At 39.7% G+C, this 20912-nt stretch overlaps 2 protein-coding genes and 2 non-coding genes across 4 annotated transcripts in view; 3 read left to right on the top strand and 1 right to left on the bottom strand.

Annotated features, from left to right (window-relative positions):
• The window catches only part of LOC106946202 (high affinity choline transporter 1-like), a 15855-nt gene extending 4574 nt beyond the window's left edge, over positions 1-11281 (top strand). Inside the window, exons 2-9 of the mRNA XM_015030391.1 lie at positions 1225-1435; positions 1555-1668; positions 2446-2601; positions 7971-8119; positions 8509-8652; positions 8879-9032; positions 9166-9383; positions 9987-11281. Coding sequence (XP_014885877.1) covers positions 1252-1435; positions 1555-1668; positions 2446-2601; positions 7971-8119; positions 8509-8652; positions 8879-9032; positions 9166-9383; positions 9987-10526 — 1659 coding nt within the window. The 5' untranslated portion in view covers positions 1225-1251 and the 3' untranslated portion in view covers positions 10527-11281. The remainder of the gene's footprint in view (positions 1-1224; positions 1436-1554; positions 1669-2445; positions 2602-7970; positions 8120-8508; positions 8653-8878; positions 9033-9165; positions 9384-9986) is intronic.
• A 2910-nt stretch (positions 11282-14191) lies between these two features.
• trnai-aau (transfer RNA isoleucine (anticodon AAU)) lies at positions 14192-14265 on the top strand. The gene has a single exon. It is a non-coding gene; the product is annotated as a tRNA-Ile (tRNA).
• A 300-nt stretch (positions 14266-14565) lies between these two features.
• On the top strand, positions 14566-14637 carry trnaq-cug (transfer RNA glutamine (anticodon CUG)). The gene has a single exon. It is a non-coding gene; the product is annotated as a tRNA-Gln (tRNA).
• A 179-nt stretch (positions 14638-14816) lies between these two features.
• exosc9 (exosome component 9) lies at positions 14817-20792 on the bottom strand. The gene is made up of 12 exons (XM_015030388.1): positions 20306-20792; positions 19463-19557; positions 18807-18926; positions 18541-18643; positions 17539-17676; positions 17364-17446; positions 16488-16620; positions 16170-16258; positions 15542-15688; positions 15272-15453; positions 15082-15163; positions 14817-14988 (listed from the first exon to the last, which is right to left on the bottom strand). Exons 1-12 carry the CDS (start codon positions 20369-20371, stop codon positions 14925-14927), a joined length of 1302 nt encoding a protein of 433 aa, XP_014885874.1. The 5' UTR covers positions 20372-20792; the 3' UTR covers positions 14817-14924.
• Positions 20793-20912: the final 120 nt, after the last annotated feature.

Below are 20912 nucleotides of genomic sequence, written 5' to 3'. Positions count from 1 at the left end.
GGAGTCAGGTGTCTGTGTTAATCTACGGTCCTTAATGCTATTGTTTCAGGGTCAACATATTATTCTGGATATGCTTTAAATAAGCCATAGAATGAAACTTTTAAAAACTAAAAGTCTGGCTCATCAAGTGGCATCTTCTTGCATGGAAGAATGCAAGCTGTCTTCATGCTGCAGATGCCCAGAAATTGTCATTACAAAAAAGGCTCATCTAAGTACTGATTAGACTTATCTAAATAATTAGTTTTTTTAAAAAAATGAAAAAATACCATTGGGAAATTAAGAAAAACATGATTTAAACATAAGGGTTAAATATTAACTTCACATTCCAAATATGGGGGAAATTCAGCTTGTATTGAATCCAGACTTGCAACATTCAAACACACTTTTTTGTTTTTAATCTGTGTGCTGTTGAAAACAAAGTAGATACACAAACCATATTATGGAGATGTGGCTGTGGATGATCTAGTCCTTGCATTACAAGAGCAGAGTAAATATAACATACACACCAATACAATTTAGGTCACTGCTAAATGTCTTGCATATAACAATTATTCAAGGAAGGTTTACCAAAATAGCCTTGACTGTGAAAGTCGCAGCTACCTGATCAATGTGAAAAGACGAACATTTTACAAAATTCACTCTGGTCAACTTTTACATTCCCCATAGATCAAATCTGCATTTTTCCATTTGTTGTACCTGCAGTTTACTGTATTACCTGTGTAGCTGCACCTGAATACTGCTTGTTGGTCATTAGTATGAACAATTATTGACTATTGCAGAGAAAAAGTTTTGGTTTTTAACAGAACAATCTTTTTCGTTGTAATTGTTCATATACTGTAGGTAGGTTTCACTCTATGGGGGTTTGGCTGAAATTTAGCTAACTGAAGTCGATGGATGTTTGTGGCATAAAGTTTAGCAATTTGTATTTTAGAAAATAATCTCAAGATAAAACTTTTCATTTGCAGCTTGTGTTTTCTTGGATTTGTTTACGTCCCAAACACTTTCCTCCTATTTATTCCTTCTGTATACATGCAAATTAAACTGCTTATACGCGACTTTGAGCTGCTTTTAGTATGAATGGTGCTTTATAAATACAACTGATTGAAGAAGTCATTTTTTTTCTGTAAATGAAGCTTTTAATTATTGCTTGCAAGTCACTGAAATATGTTTCAGTGACTGTGCTGCTTCTTCTTCTTCTTCTTCTTCAATTGTGTCTTTTAACAGGTTAAACGCACAAAAGCTAAGCTCAAGATGGCTCTCAACGTCCCCGGTCTAGTGGTGATGGCGGTGTTCTACGTCGTGATTTTGGGCACAGGCATCTGGGCGTCCATGCGCTCCAAGAGGGTAGAGAAAAGAAGCACAGGAGACGGCATGGAGATGACGCTTCTGGCTGGACGCAAAATTAATTTGCTTGTTGGGATTTTCACTCTCACTGGTAAAGACAAACACACCGTCTTCACTCGGGAACACCCACGACTTGATGACACAAGTGTTGTTGAAAAGCTTGTTGTCAAGCGCACGTCACTGAGATATTTTATCCGTTTCTCTCTCCAGCTACATGGGTGGGAGGAGGTTTCATTCTGGGTATCGCTGAGGCAACATACAACCCAACACTCGGTGCGGTTTGGGCGCTCATGCCCGTTCCTTATGTCTTGACCTTCTTCTTAGGTGAGTGAAGTTTGCAGACGGCTCATAATGTTGCAACACCATGGTGGGAGAAGCAGTAAGAAATGATAAACCCTTGGTGCTTGCTATTTGCTTAGCAACAACACTGTGACAAGCACACATTTTATGGTTACTATTCTTATCATGGGAACAAAATCAACACGGCTCCTTGCTTCATTACCTTCTTTGTAAAATGAACTTCATTGACATGACAAGTGCGGCTCTCCCTCACCCAACGCAAATCTGACTCTGCATCATTAAATGCGCCACTCGTGGTAAAAATAGATCTATGAGCAATCAAAAAAAAAAAAAAGAAAAAAAAAAACAGGTGCAATGAAATGAGTTCAGCCAAGAGGTTTGAAAGATTACCTCTGAATGAGCCAAGTCAACAAACTAATCGGTTTGTTAAATGTTGACAGCCGCTGAAATAACCGATACTGTCCTGCTGTCAGAGTAGCCTGTGGGATGTTAGTGGAGGATGAATTGGAAACCCCAGTCTCTGAGCAGGAAGTATAACATTCCCTGTTCTGCGGCGGTCTATTGTTGACCAGAAGGACGCCTGATCTCAGCTCAAGGTGTCTCAGTGTGTTATCAGGAGGGAACACTTGTTTGTGCAATTGTTCACCCCCCCCCCACACACACACACACACGTCCTTTCACTCTTTTGCTCACCACTCCGGGTTTTTACATGGCAGAAACATGACCTTGTCCCAACATTAATTACTCGAACGCTTCCCACAAACAGAATAACAACTTGCGCTGCTGCTTTTCCCTCTGCAGGTGGCTTTTTCTTTGCCAGGCCTATGAGAGAGAACAAGTACATGACAATGATGGATCCTTTCCAACAGAAATATGGGAACGTCCTGAGCAGTGCACTGATCTTTCCTGCGCTGGTGGCCGATGTGCTGTGGGTGGCACGCACGCTTGTCAGCCTGGGTATGTTACCTCATGCTGTTAAAAATGTTGGACACTGTTATGGGTGCTGTAACATACCTGTAGGATCACGTGGGCACCAAAACGTCAGGGTACATGATGTCCATAAACAGGAGAGTAGAAAAACAGCTGGGCGGTGCCATGTCAGTTCAGACAGTTTTCTGACAAACAGAGCAATAAAAAGAAGCCAATAAATACATTTTAAGCTTGTATCCAAAACAGCACATTTTGGGAGTCAGTTTTTTATAAGGTAATGAAAGTAATTTTTATATGTTGGGTTTTGATTTAGTATTATGCTTTCTCTCAACATTGTTTTTACAATGTATAAGGGCTTTCATTATCCTCAAACTCTGTCTCCCTACAAGACACTATGCTTTGAGATACGAGTAAGAAAAAGTGTTTTGTTTCTGTACATTTCACACAGTTGGTGAAGTAATAATTTATTCCTAAAATGTCAGTTTAGATGTTTGAGAAGTAAATTTTGCATCTTGAAAAGATTGCATGTATTACATACAGTTGAAACCAGATATTTATGCACACATATAAAATTAAAAAAAAAAAAACGGGGAATGTTTTTTTTTTCCCCCTCTTTATCTGACATTGTGTCAAACATTTACTTTTTTTTTTAGGAACATTTACTTTTTCAGAACTGGTTTAATGCAGTCTGGTTTATAGGCTGCCTTTAAAGCTCTTCTCAGGAAGAGTCTTCTGGATTGAGGTGAGTCCAAAAGTGATACCCAAAGCTAAAAACATCGACTCTGCTGTCCTTAAGTTACCAACCTGAAGGTATTGACTGTTTGGAGACTCATTTGTGGCCAACATAAAAACACTGACTGATGCTTTGAGAGGCTGTGATCCTCATCACAGCCAAATACGTTTTCTACATGTCTCTACAAAATAACTGTCTTTGTGCCTGACTGCTTTTGCCAATTTTAATCACTTATATGTTGCCTTTTGACTAATGACTTCTTCCTCTATGAGTGACTGTTCCACTTATGTTGGTAACCATCTCATTTCACTCTTAATAAAAAAATAAGTAATAAAAATTCTCTCTTCTGTTTTTCTATATTTAGCAAATAGAAATAATTTTGTTGATTTTGTCTGACCTTAAAAATAAAAGGGTTAGTGAGATTTAGTATCAGATAGTGACAAACAGGTTTTTCCTGAAAATATATAACAGTTCTGACGCTTTCATATATATTTTTTAAATTTTGTAAACACAAATAAGCCCCAGAGTAGATTGGAGTGTTTGGAATAATTCACTTCTAAGCTTAAACTGAATGTTTTCTTTGTTGAATGTTTTTAATGTCTGGGAAAATCCGAATAAATGAACATGATCAATTACTGCAGAGTAAGAGTGGCTTACAATGTTACTGCTGTACCATATTGTGCTGCATGTTTGCCTTGACTGGATGAATGAATACAAACACACAGAGTGCTTACATATTTATTCTTACGAGTTAACTTTTTAGTGAAAAATGTTTTAAATCGTCTGATATGTTATCTCCACATACTTCCGATGTTTATCTTCTAATGTTTAGGATTCACATAATTCTCTGTGATGTTGTATGTGACTGTGTGTGTTAATGTGTCTACTATGCATCTAACGAGTTTATGCGCTCTGTGAAAAATGTGAAAACTGAACATGTTTGAGTGAATGCATCCATCCATCCATCCATTGTCTATACCCGCTGACCCTTGCAGGGTCACTGGGGGGGGGGACTGGTGTCCCAGCAGTCATTGGGTGAGTGGGAGGGTACGGCCTGGACATGTAAGACTCACAAAGAGAGCTTTAATCAGAGAAGCTGCCAAGAGGTTCATAGTAAAACTCAGGGGTATATGAGGTTTAAATAAAGAGAGTGCAATGCATATTAATATGCATGCATGACACCAAACATGATTATTTTTAATTCTAACAATGTTTGTAAGCATATTCGTAAAGCGCAAGCTATAACCAGTGCTTGAGCCCCTTTATGTTTCCATTCACAAAACTACTGACAGGTAAGCAGTTAATTTTGTCCACAGAGATATATAATATCTGATAGGTTTTAATCATACCTCGTGTTGTTTTTGTAAATGTTACGCATAGATTCCTGACCTACAACTAGCATATGCACATAGTCACAGAAACACTTGTCATTTTAAAGTGTGCAGAGCAAAATGACCCGCCGGAGCATTGCAGGATAATATTAAATGAACTTCTGGTTTGCTGGTGAGAATGTGCATGTGTGTGTGTGTGATGGCTCGGTTGCTCAATGTTTTAAACACACTTTTGTGGCCCGTGATATGTCGGCACGGTATTAGCACTCAGAGTCATATTTCTGCTGGAGAAAAGAACTAAAGCAGAGTGTGTGTTGTGTGCATCTCCCACATGTGAGAGGTTTATAAGTGGGACAAGGAACTGAACAACATCAGGGGGTCCATCTCCGATGCAGTACTTTAAGTCTTTGAATGTTCCACCTTTCCTCCTCCTACATTTAGCTGACAGGGGTGTCAACTCCAGTCCTCAAGGGCCGCTGTCCTGCAGTGTTTAGATGTGCCACAGGTAAAAAACAGTGGAATGAAATGGCTTAATTACCTCCTCCTTGTGTAGATCGGTTCTCCTGAGCCTTGCTAATGACCTAATTATTCTTTTCAGGTGTGGTGCAGCAGAGGCACATCTAAAAGTTGCAGGACAGCGGCCCTTGAGGACTGGAGTTTGACACCCCTGATTTAGCACATAGGAGTAACATCACAGGTTTGAAGTGTAGTTGTATATCTGGTAAACAGACCTCCCAGAAACTATTTGCGATGCAGTGACTGTGTTACATCATGTCCCATCACATTAGAAAAACTCTAAAACCTGGGTTGATCTGGATGCTTATGCAGATGTAGCCCGGGAAAAATACTTAGCCTCACAGGACACGATAACTGGGGTTCTTAATGTGCAGTGTATTTTATTTTTAGTTGAGACAGATTAAACAAAGCTGTCTTGTTTCTTACTTTTGTTCAACAATCAGTAGTTACCTACTGTTTGGTAGCAAACAGTAGGTAACTACTGATGAAATGCGGCAGATCTCCAAAATAACAGAGAAAAAGCACAAAAAGAAAATTCAATAAAAGAAAAGAAATCGAAATATGGCAGTGGCCTCTGACTGCACAAATACAATACTGAGAGCTGCATTACACCTCACTGATTTAGAACGAATGGAGTTGTGATACGACTTATTTTATCATCACTTACATTTAACGTCTCAGTTCACTCTTAATGCTGGAGCACACCGATGATCGGACATCTTATTGTCACACGCACAAAATGGCCGCCCTGCACCGCACATACAGGCTCCCTAAACCATCCGTTTCATCTTACTAAAATACTGACTGCTTATTACATAAATGAACGTACCAACACATTTCAACAAGTGACGTATATATTTACCGATTTTCTGCCAAAACTGTCTCCCGCAGATATAACACGTACAGTTCACATCCAAGTTCAGCACGTAGCATAGCAACACAAGAAGAAAACAAGGTGTATTTCCTGCCCCGTGTTGAGAAACAGTAATCATTTTTGAAACACTGCTCTCTGGTGGTCAAAATGTGCAGCAGCCGAGACCAACTACCTGAACATATTTAAATGTGAAAAAACTACGGAGCCCCTAAGGGGACATGGAAAAAAAAAAAAAAGGAAAGAAATCCCGACTTATTATCGCGAGATCCCGAGAAACTAAGTCGAGATCTCGAGATCCCGACTTATTATCTCGAGATCCCGACTTATTATCTCGAGATCCCGACTTATTTTCTCGGGATCTCGCGATAATAAGTCGGGATCTCGAGATAATAAGTCGGGATCTCGCGATAATAAGTCGGGATCTCGCGATAATAAGTCGGGATCTCGCGATAATAAGTCGGGATCTCGAGATCTCGACTTAGTTTCTCGGGATCTCGCGATAATAAGTCGGGATTTCTTTCCTTTTTTTTTTTTCTCCATGTCCCCTTAGGGGCTCCGTAAAAAACAAACAAAAAGGAAATAAAATTACATAACTGAACCAAAATCACTCAATAGCATTGCTACCGTAAGATAAGAGAAAACCAAAGCTTTGAAACCATACAATTATTCAACCAAAATTTACTAACCAGCTACGCAGACATAACTAGGTCAAGTCTAGAATTAGTTCATATATTTCAGGTTGCACAGATGCAATTTATTTTAACACTTCAAGTCAACTCATATTGGTGGAAACATTCCAGTTAAGCCAACCTATTGGATGCAGCCCTGGTGCATCCAACAGGTGAAAAAAAAAAAAAAAAAAAAGCTCTGCTGGGCACTAAAATATAAATTATAATATCCAGCTGGAATTAGATTAATTTACAAACAGGTGCGCTTTATTTACTCCAGAGTAAAAGTGGCCAAATGCAAAGACAGGCCACACTTTTAAGATTTTTTTTTAACGCTTTGAAAAGCATGTATCCTCAAGAGGTGACAAAGTTCAAACGGTAAGAAAATCTTTGTTTGTAGCACTGTCTCGCTATGGCACTTCTGGACAGCTTTGATTGCAGTGAGGATGTAGAGCCTGAACCAAAGCAGTATGATGATTCAAAGCCGAGCCAACGGGGAATCAACGGGAGAGAGAAAGAGTGGTGGGGGGTAAACAGCAGGCGAGGGGCAGAGGTGAGACCTCTGCAGGGTGGTGAGTGGCGATAGATGGTGCAGATTTTATACTTCTCTGTTTAAGGGTTTTGTTGTGGTGTGGCTGCAGGCTGCTGCACGGGGATCCATGGCAATTTGGGAGAAGAGACGGTGAAGGTAGTGATGCTTTGCTTGCCTTGAGTAACAAGATGTATTTTATTTATGCATTTGTTGTTTGTTTGTTTTTTTTTTTGTTTTTTTTAACCTTTCACAATTGTTTTTAGATACTTAAGTTCAGCGTTTTTCTTTAGATTACCAGTATTGAAATGTTTTTTGCACCCAAGCGGGTGAAAAAGTGTTACAACCAGTAAGTTCTCTTTTTTTTTTTTTTTTTTTTTTTTTTTTTTTAATGATTCTTTCGTAAAATTTCTGTTGACCTCTTTCTTTACTTTGGATTCTCAAAGCATTTAGAAGTTTAACCACTACGTCTTAAATGAAATCTATAGTCTTGCCTTAAATGGCAGAAATATAATGTATGATGATTTTCTTGTTAAAATGTGAACGTTAGGACAATATTAGTGTAAAAACAGAAGTCAATATATCTCCATCTGTGTGTCTGTGTGAGTTACTGTGATTCTAAAAAAAAAATAAATAAAAAGCAATTTATTTGAAGAGTCATAGTAAAGATTGCATGTATCCACAGAAACAAACATGCCATCTCTGTCGGTCCCTCAGCACTCATCACTCCTCTGTGTTGTTCTAGGTGGAACCATGAGAGTGATCCTGGACCTGCCGTACGTCTACTCCATCATCATCTCCTCAGTGGTGGCCATCATCTACACTCTGCTGGGGGGGCTCTACTCTGTGGCCTACACCGATGTCATCCAGCTGATCCTCATCTTTGTCAGCCTGGTGTGTAAACACTTACCTGAAGGTTTAAACCAGCAGCCTGGGTCTGCACAGCTTCACGTCTTTTTCTAATAGATGATAAAACCCGGTCAACGATGAGTCCTATCGGATCACTGAGCTGCAGCCGTGTGGGAAGACATATTGAGTTCTGATGGTTTGGCTTTTCTGTTAATTTTTCCACTTCATAAACTTACATGTTAAACTCTTTATAGATAAATTGGATGAAAATAGTTACAGAAATAGTGGTATTACAAAAAGTACAGAATCTGTTGAAATCAAACCTGACAATACGTAACATAGCTTCTTTTTTTTGTTGTTTTTCTTTAGATTTAAAATGTTAGGGACTTAACCTTAACCTTATTGTTGATATTATTTGTGTGTTTGTCTTACAGTGGGTGTGCGTTCCCTTCATGTTGACCAACCCACACTCCCTGGACATTTCGCTCACGGCGTACAACCAGACTTTTCAGGCCCCATGGGTGGGCACAGTGGAGCTCAACGAAGCCGGCAAGTGGTTTGACGACTTCATGCTGCTGGTGAGTGGCGACTGGGAGACGGTTTTTTCAGGTGGACAGGTGTTATTTCCTGCCACTTCAACAGCTACATGAAGTATTGTGAAGTTGTTGAGTTAAAAATATTTTCGTTAGGTGAGAAAAAACCCTAGCATAACAACACTTGGGGGGGGGGGCATTTCTGTCGCTATCCTGTATTTCCGCACAAGCTAATTCCTGTCACCATGTGTATACTGTGTGTTTGTGCCAGGCGCTGGGCGGCTTGGCCTACCAGGCGTTTTACCAAAGAATCCTGTCCTCCTCGTCTTACAGCCAGGCTCAATTGACCTGCTTCACTTCAGCAGGTTTCTGCCTGGTCCTGGGTATCCCATCTGTCCTGATCGGAGCTGTGGCAGCGTCTACAGGTACAAATCCCTAACTTTCACCTGTGGAAACATGTGATATAAGACATTGTATTTGTCTGCTAAGCTGTTAAGATCTGTACAATACCTTCCTGGCTTTTAGTGCCCCTAAAAAGTTCTGTCTAATAATACCCAGACTGGAACTCAACCACATATGGATTACCCACCCCGTATGAGCGGGACGAAGAAGGATCCATTCTTCCTATTGCACTGCTTTTCCTCACACCCACCTACGTGTCTGTCATTGGGATTGGAGCTGTTGCTGCAGCTGTCATGTCCTCCATGGACTCAGCCCTGCTGTCCTCTGCCTCTTTGTTCTCTTCAAACATCTACAAGAACATCATCAGAAAACAGGTGAGGACGTCCAAGCGCTGGAGGTTCCGTGTCAACTAGATTTTAGGAGATATGTATGTAGATTTTCTTTCCCACCATTTTCTAACGTCTCAAACACAAAGTAGGACTTATCTTTAGGGTGGAGGAAAATTACACGAGGTTTTAAGAAATGTTTCCAAGTGAAAAACATGAAAGGTTTGCAATATATTTGTTTTCAGTCTTCTTTACAACGATATTGTATTAGTTGAAGAATATCTATTAGTTGTGCAAAATAAAATGCTGCGTACATTATAGAACCTCCCAAAAACCAATGACTTACATGAAAAAAGAACATACTCTTTATTAAAATTGCTACCCACTAGGCTAGCAGTTTGTGCTGCTAAATATTGCAGCACACAAAAAGACCCTGCATTCATTCACATTATGAAAAATTCACAGTTTTATTTTGTTACTCAGTTACAGTTTATGCAGAGAACTATAGACCTGTTGGATTCAAAGAAACATTGAGGTATAAAACTACTTCAGCACTCGAGGAAAGCTGCGTGCAGTACTACATTTTAATGTTGGTTTCCCTGACGTCATATCCTGTAACACAATTCCCTGCCCATGTTATTTCTTCCCCAGGCCTCAGACTATGAGATGCAGTGGGTGATCCGGATCTCAGTGGTAGTCGTGGGTCTCGCTGGCACTGGTCTCACCTTCCTGGACAGCAGCGTCCTCGTCTTCTGGCTCGTAGGGGTGGACATGTCCTACACCATCATGTTTCCTCAGCTGGTCTGCGTCCTCTTCTTTAAGGTGTCTAACGGTTACGGAGTCTGTGTTGGCTACATCCTGGGCTTTGTCATGAGGGTCCTGAGCGGTGAGCCGCTCATAGGCCTCCCGCCCGCCATCAGGTTCCCTGGCTGCCGGTTGGACAAGGAGGGGAAGCTAACCCAGTTCTTCCCCTTCCGCACAACTATCATGCTCTTGTCGCTGGTGTCCATTGTGTTCTTTTCATGGTTGGCATCCGTAATTTTCAGCAAAGGCCTGCTGTCTGATAAGTGGGATGTGTTCGACATTAAACGCAGGGCAGCACAGACGGCGAGGGCTTCAGATGTGAAAATGTCAGACACCGACGAGGGTGGCTCTGCAGCCAAGCAGCATCTGAACACAACCAGATGCTAAAGAGGCTGAAGTCTGGCCTTTTTGACTGGGAGATGGGATGTTAAAAAGGGGAACAATAAAAACAGATTCTATTATATGCACAATTTCTGTAAGTTTATATGTCATGATGGTTTATGATGAACACGTATGTCATGCATAACTAAAATGGAGGCACCCCAGCTGTTAACATAAGTTTTAACCAGAAAACTATTTGAATTATGGTTAAATGTTAATAAAGAAAAAGGTCATAGCTTTGTACCTCCTTAACGAAAGGAGTTTCACATGTGCACTAACATATTTTTCATATAAAATATATATTTTTTTGCATCAGACAGATCTGCTGGTCAAGCACAATGATACCATTGCCAATAAACTATCAGTACTTCTGGCAGTGTGAGAAGGTGCCAAGTCCTGCTGGAAAAATAAATCAGCCTTTCCACAAATGTTAACAATACAGCAGCGTACAGTCCTCTAGGATTCCCTGGTACATGTCACCGTTAGACCAGTACGACGTTTCTAATCATTCTGGTTCTGGATTGGGTTAAAAACAAAGAATGTGATGGTTGTAGCTTCCGCCCTGACATGTTTGTGTGTGGTAACTCTGGAAACAGTAGCTGTGTTTCCTTTACAAATGTGCGCAAAGCTTTGTCAGTAATGTAGAAAAAACACAATTTCTCAATTGCGACATTTGAATTGCATGAGAAACGCAAATAAAATCACATGTGAATAAGTTTGTTCACACGATAAGTCATTAAAAAACATGTCGTGCCCTCATCCTCCTGTTGTCTTCTTCTTCATGGTACAGCCAAAAAAAAAAAAAATCTCATCCTAGCAGCAAAACATTTTAGTGAAGAGAAAGTTTTTTTTTTTTTTTTTTTTCAAAATTGGCATATTTCCATTAAGCATATTTATTTTCAAAATGTCAAATTATGCAATTATATGGTCAATGTAAACACAGCTACTGATTTCAGCCACAGTAAACACATTGTGAATCTGATCCAAAGTGGAGAGAGAGAGGTCTTTGCTTCACAATTCTCTCAAGGTTTGCACTTAATATACCTAACACATTTTTTCCTTCCACTGTATTTTCTGTTACTATGCTTATGTGCAACATTCTGAACAGTCTGATTCGGGAAAGTGTAAGTGACTATCTTCTGTCAAGTCAGCAGTTTTTCTTGTAATTCTTTAGACCATAACATACAATTTTTGTATATGTTTTTCATTATTGGTGTTATGTAATGGTAACATTTTCTGAAGATCTGGGGACTGGATTCAAAGTGTCTGAAAACCATAACCATCAAAATTAACATAAATAAATCCTTGTAAATATTCTTTACAACATGAGTTTCAGTCAGTGAAATGAATTGCTGAAAAAAACCCTTTTTAGTAATGTTGAGATGTATCTGTATAATGTAGCAAGGATGTAATCTGTTAGTCACTTTTGCAAGCAGCTACTATCCTGAGAAATTAAATGACACAGCAGTACATGGTTTTTGATGACTGTACTGTAAACACTTTTGAATATTGCTTGTATTTTTTATTTTTTTCACAAACATGTCATCATATAAAGATCTGGAGGTTTGTTGCTTATTTGTGAAAGCCAGACATGTTTTGTTAAGAATCATTGGAATCTGGTTCCATTCAATCGAGAACTGCCTATCGTTGGACTTCATGACATCGGTTTAACTCTTAAGTCACTTTTCTGATACTTCATAAAGGGATTTATATTTTTGGAATGGGGAACTTTAACTTGCTTTTAGCCAAACAATACTGGGTGGGGGAAAAAACCTGGGTGTGCATGATGGACATGCAGGAGTGCATTTATGTTTCACAGCTACAGTTCAGAAATCTACCTGTTGTTATACTCTTGTGCTGTATACTCACACTTTAAAGTTCAGTAGAATATAGTATTTAGAAGTTTTTATCTTAACTTTTAAAGTATAAATACTTCTGCCTTAAGTTTTGCAGAACATTAAAATTAAGAGCATCACTTTCAGGATGACTGTCATAATAGTGGGTGTGCGGTTGTTGTCGTCTCTGTATTTCAAGAGCATTATCACATATTGTTAACACATATTGTTTTTCTTACCCTGTTATGCAGGTTGCCAATAACTGTTTTTTTCTCTATGCTGTAAACTTGCAAAGGCTTGGTGAATCTGTAATCCAATGTTAATCACAATATAGTTCTGCCAGAATAAAGGCTGAAACTGAATTATTTGTTGTTTAATTTATGACTTCCAAGAAAGACAAACACACATTGCTAGAAGAAATTTTCCCATGAAGTACACACTTTTATCTCACTATAAGGTCTGTGATTACAAGAAAAAAAAAATTATATGTAAAAGCAAACATGCATCAGATTTAGAAACAGATCTATCTTATGACAGATTTAATCTCACACTGTTCCAATCATTAGCTTGCACAAATTGATTGCGTGTATTGTGTCTGTCATATAGTACCAAATGTGCAGGACGGAGGAAGCCCATCAGGCTTTTATTTCTGTCTCACCCCATTTATAGCAGGTGGAAGGAATCAACAGCTTCTCTTACTAGAAGGAAAACGCTAAGGTTTCAAAGGGAAGGATTTTCTCACTTCTAACGTAAAGCTGAACCCGAGAGTGCAGCGAGTTCCCAGACTGCAAATACTTTCTAAAACTTTCTAAATTGGTATCATCTTTGCATTTCCATCTAAGATTTTTCCAAGATTTTGTTCCCAAGTAATAAATCAGATGAAAGCTAAATAACACTTCCGGTTAATGAAGGAACCCTCATGACTTAAAATAAAACTACCTTTGTAAAACCAGCTCCTTAACTCTGCAGAGACAGGTAAAGTATGTATTATGGTTGCTGAGAAGAATGGAACAGCTCCACTGTTGTGCAACACTGCTCACATAGAGCTTAATCTCCACCTCTGTCATCTTTGTCAGCCCATAGATGGAGACATGTAGACATGAAGACAGAAGAGACTTTGCTTTGTCTGGTACTTTTCCACTCATGCAGCTGCACATGGAGTCTACGTGGCGAAAAAGATCGTATATCATCTCATTGTATCTTGTCAGATAGTCAGAAGAAGAAAGCAAAACACAAAGTAATCTTTGAGTCACACTGAAGTTATACCTCCTACCACTGCAAGCAATATTACTTAGTGGCAGCTCCTATCTGGTAATGATGCATGGAGGAAATACTAGAAGCTTTAGCAAGCAAACAGGTAACAAATGTACACCATTGAGAACTAATGTCATATTACAAATCAGGAGACATTTGTGAAGTCAAGGGCAATGCGTGGTTTAAAATTTTTACAAATAAAAATCTAAAAGGTGTGGCAAGCATTTGTGTTTACTGAGTAAATACTTTTCAGAACCACTTTTAGCTGCAGTTTAATTCCCAAGACTCTTGTGATGTGTCTCTACCAGCTTCATATATAGAGATTGACTTTTTCCCCTTTGTCTTTTGCAACATGCAAAGGCTCAATTTCATTTAGACTTGAAGGTGTTGGATCTGTCTGAACTATGGTAACATGAAAATGCTTTCATCTGAAGCGCTCCTTTACAGCCTTCACTATATGACTAGGGTTGTTCTCCCATGACAAGCTAAACCTTAGTCTTTATCAACTTCTCAACAAATTTCATCACAGCGCCTTGGCACATCCTAAGAGATGTAAAGAGATCTGATGAGCTGAATTTCCGTGGCCGGTTAGCTCAGTTGGTTAGAGCGTGGTGCTAATAACGCCAAGGTCGCGGGTTCGATCCCCGTACGGGCCAGTCTTTTCCTTTTCTGTTTTTCTTCCCTTCTTTCATTTTAGCCATTAACCTAATCATTTAATTATAAGCTAGTCGGCAGAAGACAACACTATATCGTATTGAAGAACAATATTTCGCTAGGATTATGAAACGATTACTCAAGGACTATGCAGATCGTAACTAAAAAAACGTGGTGACAGATTATCTGATTGCTAGACATTGATCAGAAAGTAAAAGATAAAACATATCTAGCAAAAACAGTATAACCATTTCTAATGTTATTGGGTCAAATACCTATGGGTGATACCAGCTTCTGACACGGGTTCCATGGTGTAATGGTTAGCACTCTGGACTCTGAATCCAGCGATCCGAGTTCAAATCTCGGTGGAACCTGTCTTTTTCTTACTTCCTTGTTTCGTTTATCTATACATTCGTGAAATAATGCTGGTACTCTGTCCTGTGTCCATTCGTCAACATGTTTTGTTTTTTGTTTTAACCCGTACGATGAATAATAAAAATTATAAATGTCTGATGTATATGACTGATTAATAAACCCCTGGACGTGGCCCAAATGATGTAAAAACATATTTATTTGCGCAGTGTTAAATTTTCATTGCATTCCAATGTCATTTTACTTAGTTTTTTATTTTACGATGCAGTCAGATCAACTACTAGGCGAATCATTTTTTCTTCTGTTTCCTGGATGTTCCTGCCCCCTTCTGGCCAGAACTGGATGCCGTATTTCTAAAAAAAAAAAAAAAAGAAAAAAAAAGAAAGAAAGTGAAACCAGCATTGGAAACAATTATTTACTTTCTCAACTCTAACAAATGCACTTACTTAGGTTTTTTTGTTGTCTCAGGATAAAGGATGACCACTTCCTCCTCCTCTTCATCACTATCTAATATCTCCACAACATCCACTAAAAGAAAGAAAAAAAAATCAATTACAAGATCTGAAACATTTACTTGTGACAAAAGAAGTATTTTATAAACAACTTTTTATGACTTTCACACAATAGTAAGCAAACCTGTTCTGCTCTTGACTTCTTGATGCTGTTCCACATCCATCTTTGTCAATTCCTCCACACTGTCCCCTCCACTGCTCTCCCCACCATCCTCCTCCTCCTCTTCTTCTTCCAGGCCCCAGGTGTTGCGCAGTACCTCCCCTACCTGTCCGACCCCTGGGACTGGCACCGACGGGGATGGCACCCTGATGAATGGGGTTAAAGAAGCTAACTAAAAAAATACATACGACTCTCATTCTCCCTTTGTACTTATTTAAGATCAGCTCAGGATACGTTTGAGGTGGGGCTTCTGCTGTCTGGACAATGCTACTGGCTGTTTCACCGACATCGGTCATCTCCACGGCTGTCTGGTCCGTTTTCAGAGCCGTGATTCGCTCCTGAGGGATGGACTCCGCAAAACCGCACCGCCCACCTGCTTTCCTGGGGAATTACAAAAAAGACAAAGACACTGACACAATAGCCTCCAAGGACTTTTCAGAGCTGGGACCAAGTCACCGTTTTGCAAATCACATGCAAGTTTCAGGTCTTTCTACTACCTCTGTCTCAAGTCAAATCCAAAGTCAAGATACACAAGCTGTGAGTCGAGTCCACGTCGTATAAAACACTTCATTTGACAAAATATGCAAAGTAATCACAAAGTAATAAATCAACAATTGAAAGAATTTCTAAATTACTTGTATTTTTCTTTGTTGTGTTACATCTGTGAATTACGATGCTAGCTTAAAGAAATATTGAAGTAACATTCAGAGCAACCCCTCAATACATATGGATTTAATTTATTGTTTGCATGTGTTTAACATTTGTTCCTGTTGAAACCAAAGGAAAATCTAGTAATTTGTTCCAACACCTAACTGGAGTCCACGGCTCTCAGACTAAATATATCCCAACCCCAACAGCTCACCTGGCAGTTTTGTCGTTTAGCAGAGCTTTGTTGATGAGCTCCGTGATCTCAGACACCTTGACGCTGGCTATTTTACTGCATCTCATCACCTTCAGCAAGAGGAAAAAAAAAAAAAAAAAAATTAAAACAACATGTAAAATCAATGCAAACACAGGAATATGATGCAGAAATCGTCACAGCTTTTCTACTTAATTTGATAGCTTTCTTAACAATCTCGAATGAAAATGGCTGGATGAGCACTGAGCAAACCCTTCGAAGCATTAAACGCAAACGACAAAAGTTCAGACTGGGAGAACGGCAGCGTTCTCGTCTGCTCGCCTGCTCTCTCAGCAGCATGATGCCTCCGCTGGACTGAATGGAGCAGATCTCTCTGTGCTTGTTCATGGCGATCATCAGCAGGCCGTCCATCACTCGCTCCTCCCGCTCACACGGGTCGACCAGCAGGAAGGTTCTGCAGAGAGGACAGCATTCACACGGCGGGACTCCAATTTGACTTCTATGTGTTATGTAATAAGGCTGCAACACCTTCAGAAAGATCAGTTATTACACATCAATAACAGTCGCTTTAGCAGCAATCTGTGAAAATCACCAAACATTGCATATATGTGGAGAATGTTTAGAATTATTTCCAGCTGGAAAATATGTGTGTTTCATACTAATATAAAAATTTCAACAAAGTTTAACAGATTCTATAAGAAAAGGGGGAGCTTTTGTTTAATGTTTTACTATTTAACCAGAATAAGATTTTTTTTTAAATTGATTTTTAATCTGTGGGGGAAAAGTTTCTACGTTGTATTTTTTTCCTCATTTATGTTTTCCAAATTCAATGCTTTACAATGTGAACATATACGCTGACGGAATAAGTATTTAATCATCAGGTTAATGTGCGGAAACTTTGTTTTTAGCTAAAGTTTATAATTTAAGTTACTTGGAAATGAATTTGCCATAAACAACAACAAAAAAAACCACATAATTCAATTGAGACTAAAAAAAAACAAAAAAAAAAAAAACATGCACTTTCTGAAACATAAAAACTGCTGATGTAAACTTCAAATCCATAGTAAATTTGATTATTATTATTAATTAGTACAAATCAGTATTTTGGCGCATCTCTCTGAAGCAGCAAGCTAACTGTGTATGGATTTATTTCTGATATTCTAAACACAGAAATGGACACAAAAAGTGAGTCCTCACCCCTGCTGGAAGAAGGCGAAGCTGACGCTGATGGGCATGTGGTAGATACTCAGAGGGATGGGGTCTCTCTCCTCTGGACTGTACTGTAGACAGGAAGAAAAAAAAAGAAAAAAAAACCGCTGCGATGACGACATCCGACTATAAAGCCTCTCCTCGATGGACCCGGCTGACTCACCACCGTGACCTCCTCTCCCTGGATGCTGACATCGGGTCGTCTGAAGTGGCACAGAGCGCCGATGGCGGCCACGCTGGCGGCATCCATCAGGTTCCCGTCGTTGTTCAGCGTGTGAACGTCTACTCTGATCTGCCACACCTTAAAATCATGGTCACACAGAAAACACGGCTCTTTCCAGTCGTTTCGCAGGCCCTGTGTAGGGGCTCGGGTCAAACATTTTAACAGATCCGCCCGGCCAGGCGGTCTGTGACTGCGCACAACTGGGCATACAAAGCATACAGCGTCACATGTTGTGGCGTGTCCAACGTCCAGTCTTTAAGAGTCGGACATCAAGGGCTTTTGATGTGCCCTTGTAACAAACCAACTGTTTGACTCAGGTGTGTTGACACAGAGTGACGTCTAACACACTTAGCGCACAAGCCCTTGAGACCCAGCTGTGGTCATCACTGCTTTCAAGGTTTCAAAAAACACACTATGGAGACAGTGCCACCTTGTGGGTAAACTTGAATATTGCCATTCAGAAGATAAAGTTTAAAGAAGGCTCATTTAATGTCTGCTTTAACATTTCACACAGTTGGAGAAGACAGAGCGAGGGGGTCTTTACTTATACTGCTTTGCACAACCTCTAGTGCGCTCTACATTCTCTAAATGTTTATGTATCTCTCACGCAATTCCAAAGAGTTCATGGTGTTCTGTATTCATACAAGTTGGGAAAGTTGTCTTTAGCAGAAGATGATGTCCATCTGTGTCTCGGTCTATGGAAAATTGTTCCAGTTGGTTTTTAGTACATTTTTATCAAAGGTGTCAATAACCGGGCTGTCAAGTGAGCGAAGTGAATATGAAAATAGCCGCAAACTAGTAAGGTTCTCTAAAAATAAACATGAAATAGTCTGGAGTCTAAAAATGTATGAAGTTTCACCAAAATATGTGATGTGAGCAGTTTAATTGCAAGTGTTGTGCTTCAGCTTAGGAAGAGTGTGTGTGTCTCGCCGTGTGCATCACCTTTTCTCCAGACACCACACACAGGGACTCTGTATCAATGCACTTGGAGTTCCTCAGGCATCTCTCCAGCTGTCTGTTCAGCTTCACCGACAGCTCCGACTGTCTGCGGGGAGGACAAAATCCCACAAATGATTTTCTGCTCCAGCAGGCCGACTAAACTCGTTAAGGCGTAATGGAACGCAGAGGGTAAACAAGAGGGGATGAAAAAGCTACGCCGCGAGCCCAATCTGTTCGCAGAGGAAGCCGAATCCTCGGGCTGGCCTCACCTTCCCTGCTCAAAAGCCGGGGAGGCCATCGGCGACAGCTCCAGGTTGAAGAACATGATTCCCTCGTTCGGACGACTTTCCTTTGGCACCACCAGTTCACATGACACCTGAGCCATGACCCTGAGAAGCAGAGTCACATAACTCAATCACAAACCAAGTCAATAGTGTGTAAAACCACCTTTTGCTGAAATTATAGCTGAAAAGTCTGCTGGGGTGTGTCTCTGCCAGCTTGGCACATCTAGAGGCAGAAATCTAATCTTCTTTGTAACGTAAACACAGAACCACATAAAGGAAACACTTTCCAGTTGCAGTGACAAACGGGGGAATATTAAACTTGAAGAAAATATAGAAAAGATTATTTTAGCTGTACAAAAGAAGTGTAAGAGAAAACATACGTGATTTGATGATTGTAAACTGAGGGTAACCATAGTTTCCAACAAGAGCAAAAGGAATCAAGCTGGAATTGATACAGTAATAGGCATCCTGAATGTTACAAGATTATTATTAGCTGAGGTCCACCATGATGGATTGGCTACAAAGACAGTGGGAAAGACTGGACCAAACAGATCACACGTTAGTATCGGGCCTACGCATTTTCCTGAGCTCAAACTGGTTTGCTTTGGTTCCTGGTTCTAGTACTGACCACACACACTCACCTGGTTTGTCCCAGATCCACAAAGCAGCATCCATAGTCAGTCCCAAAAGTGATTTTTATTTTCCTGTAATCATACGTCTGTCGCCCATCCAGGCGCTGGAGGAAGAGACAGCAGGGAAATTAAATTGTACGTGTTATAGCGCTGGTATCTATTCTGGGTCGCTGGTATTTTTCTTACCAAAATACCACTGACATACCGTTTAAACAAATTCCAGACAGTATGAGGCTTGCTGTCAAGATGTATTGTTACAATAAATTATAGACCAAACACTACTGTGTATATTTATAACCTTCAATCCAAAACTAAATAAAAGCCTCTTTTTGGGCAGAACAGTTTACTCCTGTTGTATGTCTTCTCACCTTCCTAAAATATCATATTTAGTGAGCGAGACAAATAAGAAAGGAAATTTCTTGACAAGGGGACTTAAGGATATACAAATGGAAATCAATATGCACGGATAGTTTCGATGTTTGTTTTAGTGGTAAGACTCCCCGACACCATCCTATCTTCAGAAAACACCAAGAGCACATACTGCCTACTATTCCTGAAAAATTATATTCTAGTTAGGGTAATTTTTTTTTTTTACTATTTCACCAAAGTAGTTAATAACTTTTTGAGATTGTAAGTCAAAAATGACCTATTCTGCCATTCTCACAAACCACTCAACTAAATACACTTATGTGTCCTCCTCACTTCAACTTAAAACATGTGAGGAAATGATACCACAATCTGGATGTTTTTCAATTTGATTCCTGCGCCAGTTGCAAAATGATGGCGGAAAATTACGGTCATACTGTTTTCTGGCTTCGTGGATAGACAAAATAAAAGGATTACAATAAACACCTTTTTCTCCTCGATGGCCTTCAGTATAAAGTCCCGCTCACAGTTGGACAGTGGTGTATCCTTCATGCTGACGGTTTCTCTGGTATATTCTTTTATATCACTTCTAGGGAACCATGCCGTCTGTGTTTACACGTTGCGAGCATGCGCGAGAAAGCACGACTTACGGCACTAATGCTAGACAGACTAAACACAAAATATATCAACTGAACTAAAACGTTTGATCCTTGGCGTTAGTGTAGCACTTCCAACTGAGTATTCAACTGAGTACTGAGCGGAACATAGGCCACATTCACTAATCCAAACCCCAAATAAAGCTGATTTCATTTTACGACATATGCTGCTTTCAATGTAAGCAGGAAACGTGGGACGTCCAAGCTCTACAATAGATTTCTCTCGAAATGCAGGGAAAAAGGTTTTTATTTTTGGGAGAAAATTTAATCACGATAAAGCCTAGATTAAAAACTAAAGACACCAAGTAAGCTTATTTTATTCTACTCATATTCACATTTCTGTACGGTCCCTGACCTTACAGTTTTCCAGAGGATTTTATTTATGTAACTTGACGCTTACTAAATCATTACACATAAAAGAAGCATCTAAATTCAAG

Source organism: Poecilia latipinna, unplaced genomic scaffold (assembly GCF_001443285.1).
Source record: "Poecilia latipinna isolate Pla-1442-1.1 unplaced genomic scaffold, P_latipinna-1.0 Scaffold180, whole genome shotgun sequence".
NCBI classification, from domain to species: Eukaryota; Metazoa; Chordata; class Actinopteri; order Cyprinodontiformes; family Poeciliidae; genus Poecilia; species Poecilia latipinna.
The sequence above is the reverse complement of the archived record's forward strand: the minus strand, read 5'-3'. Positions and strand labels throughout refer to the sequence as shown.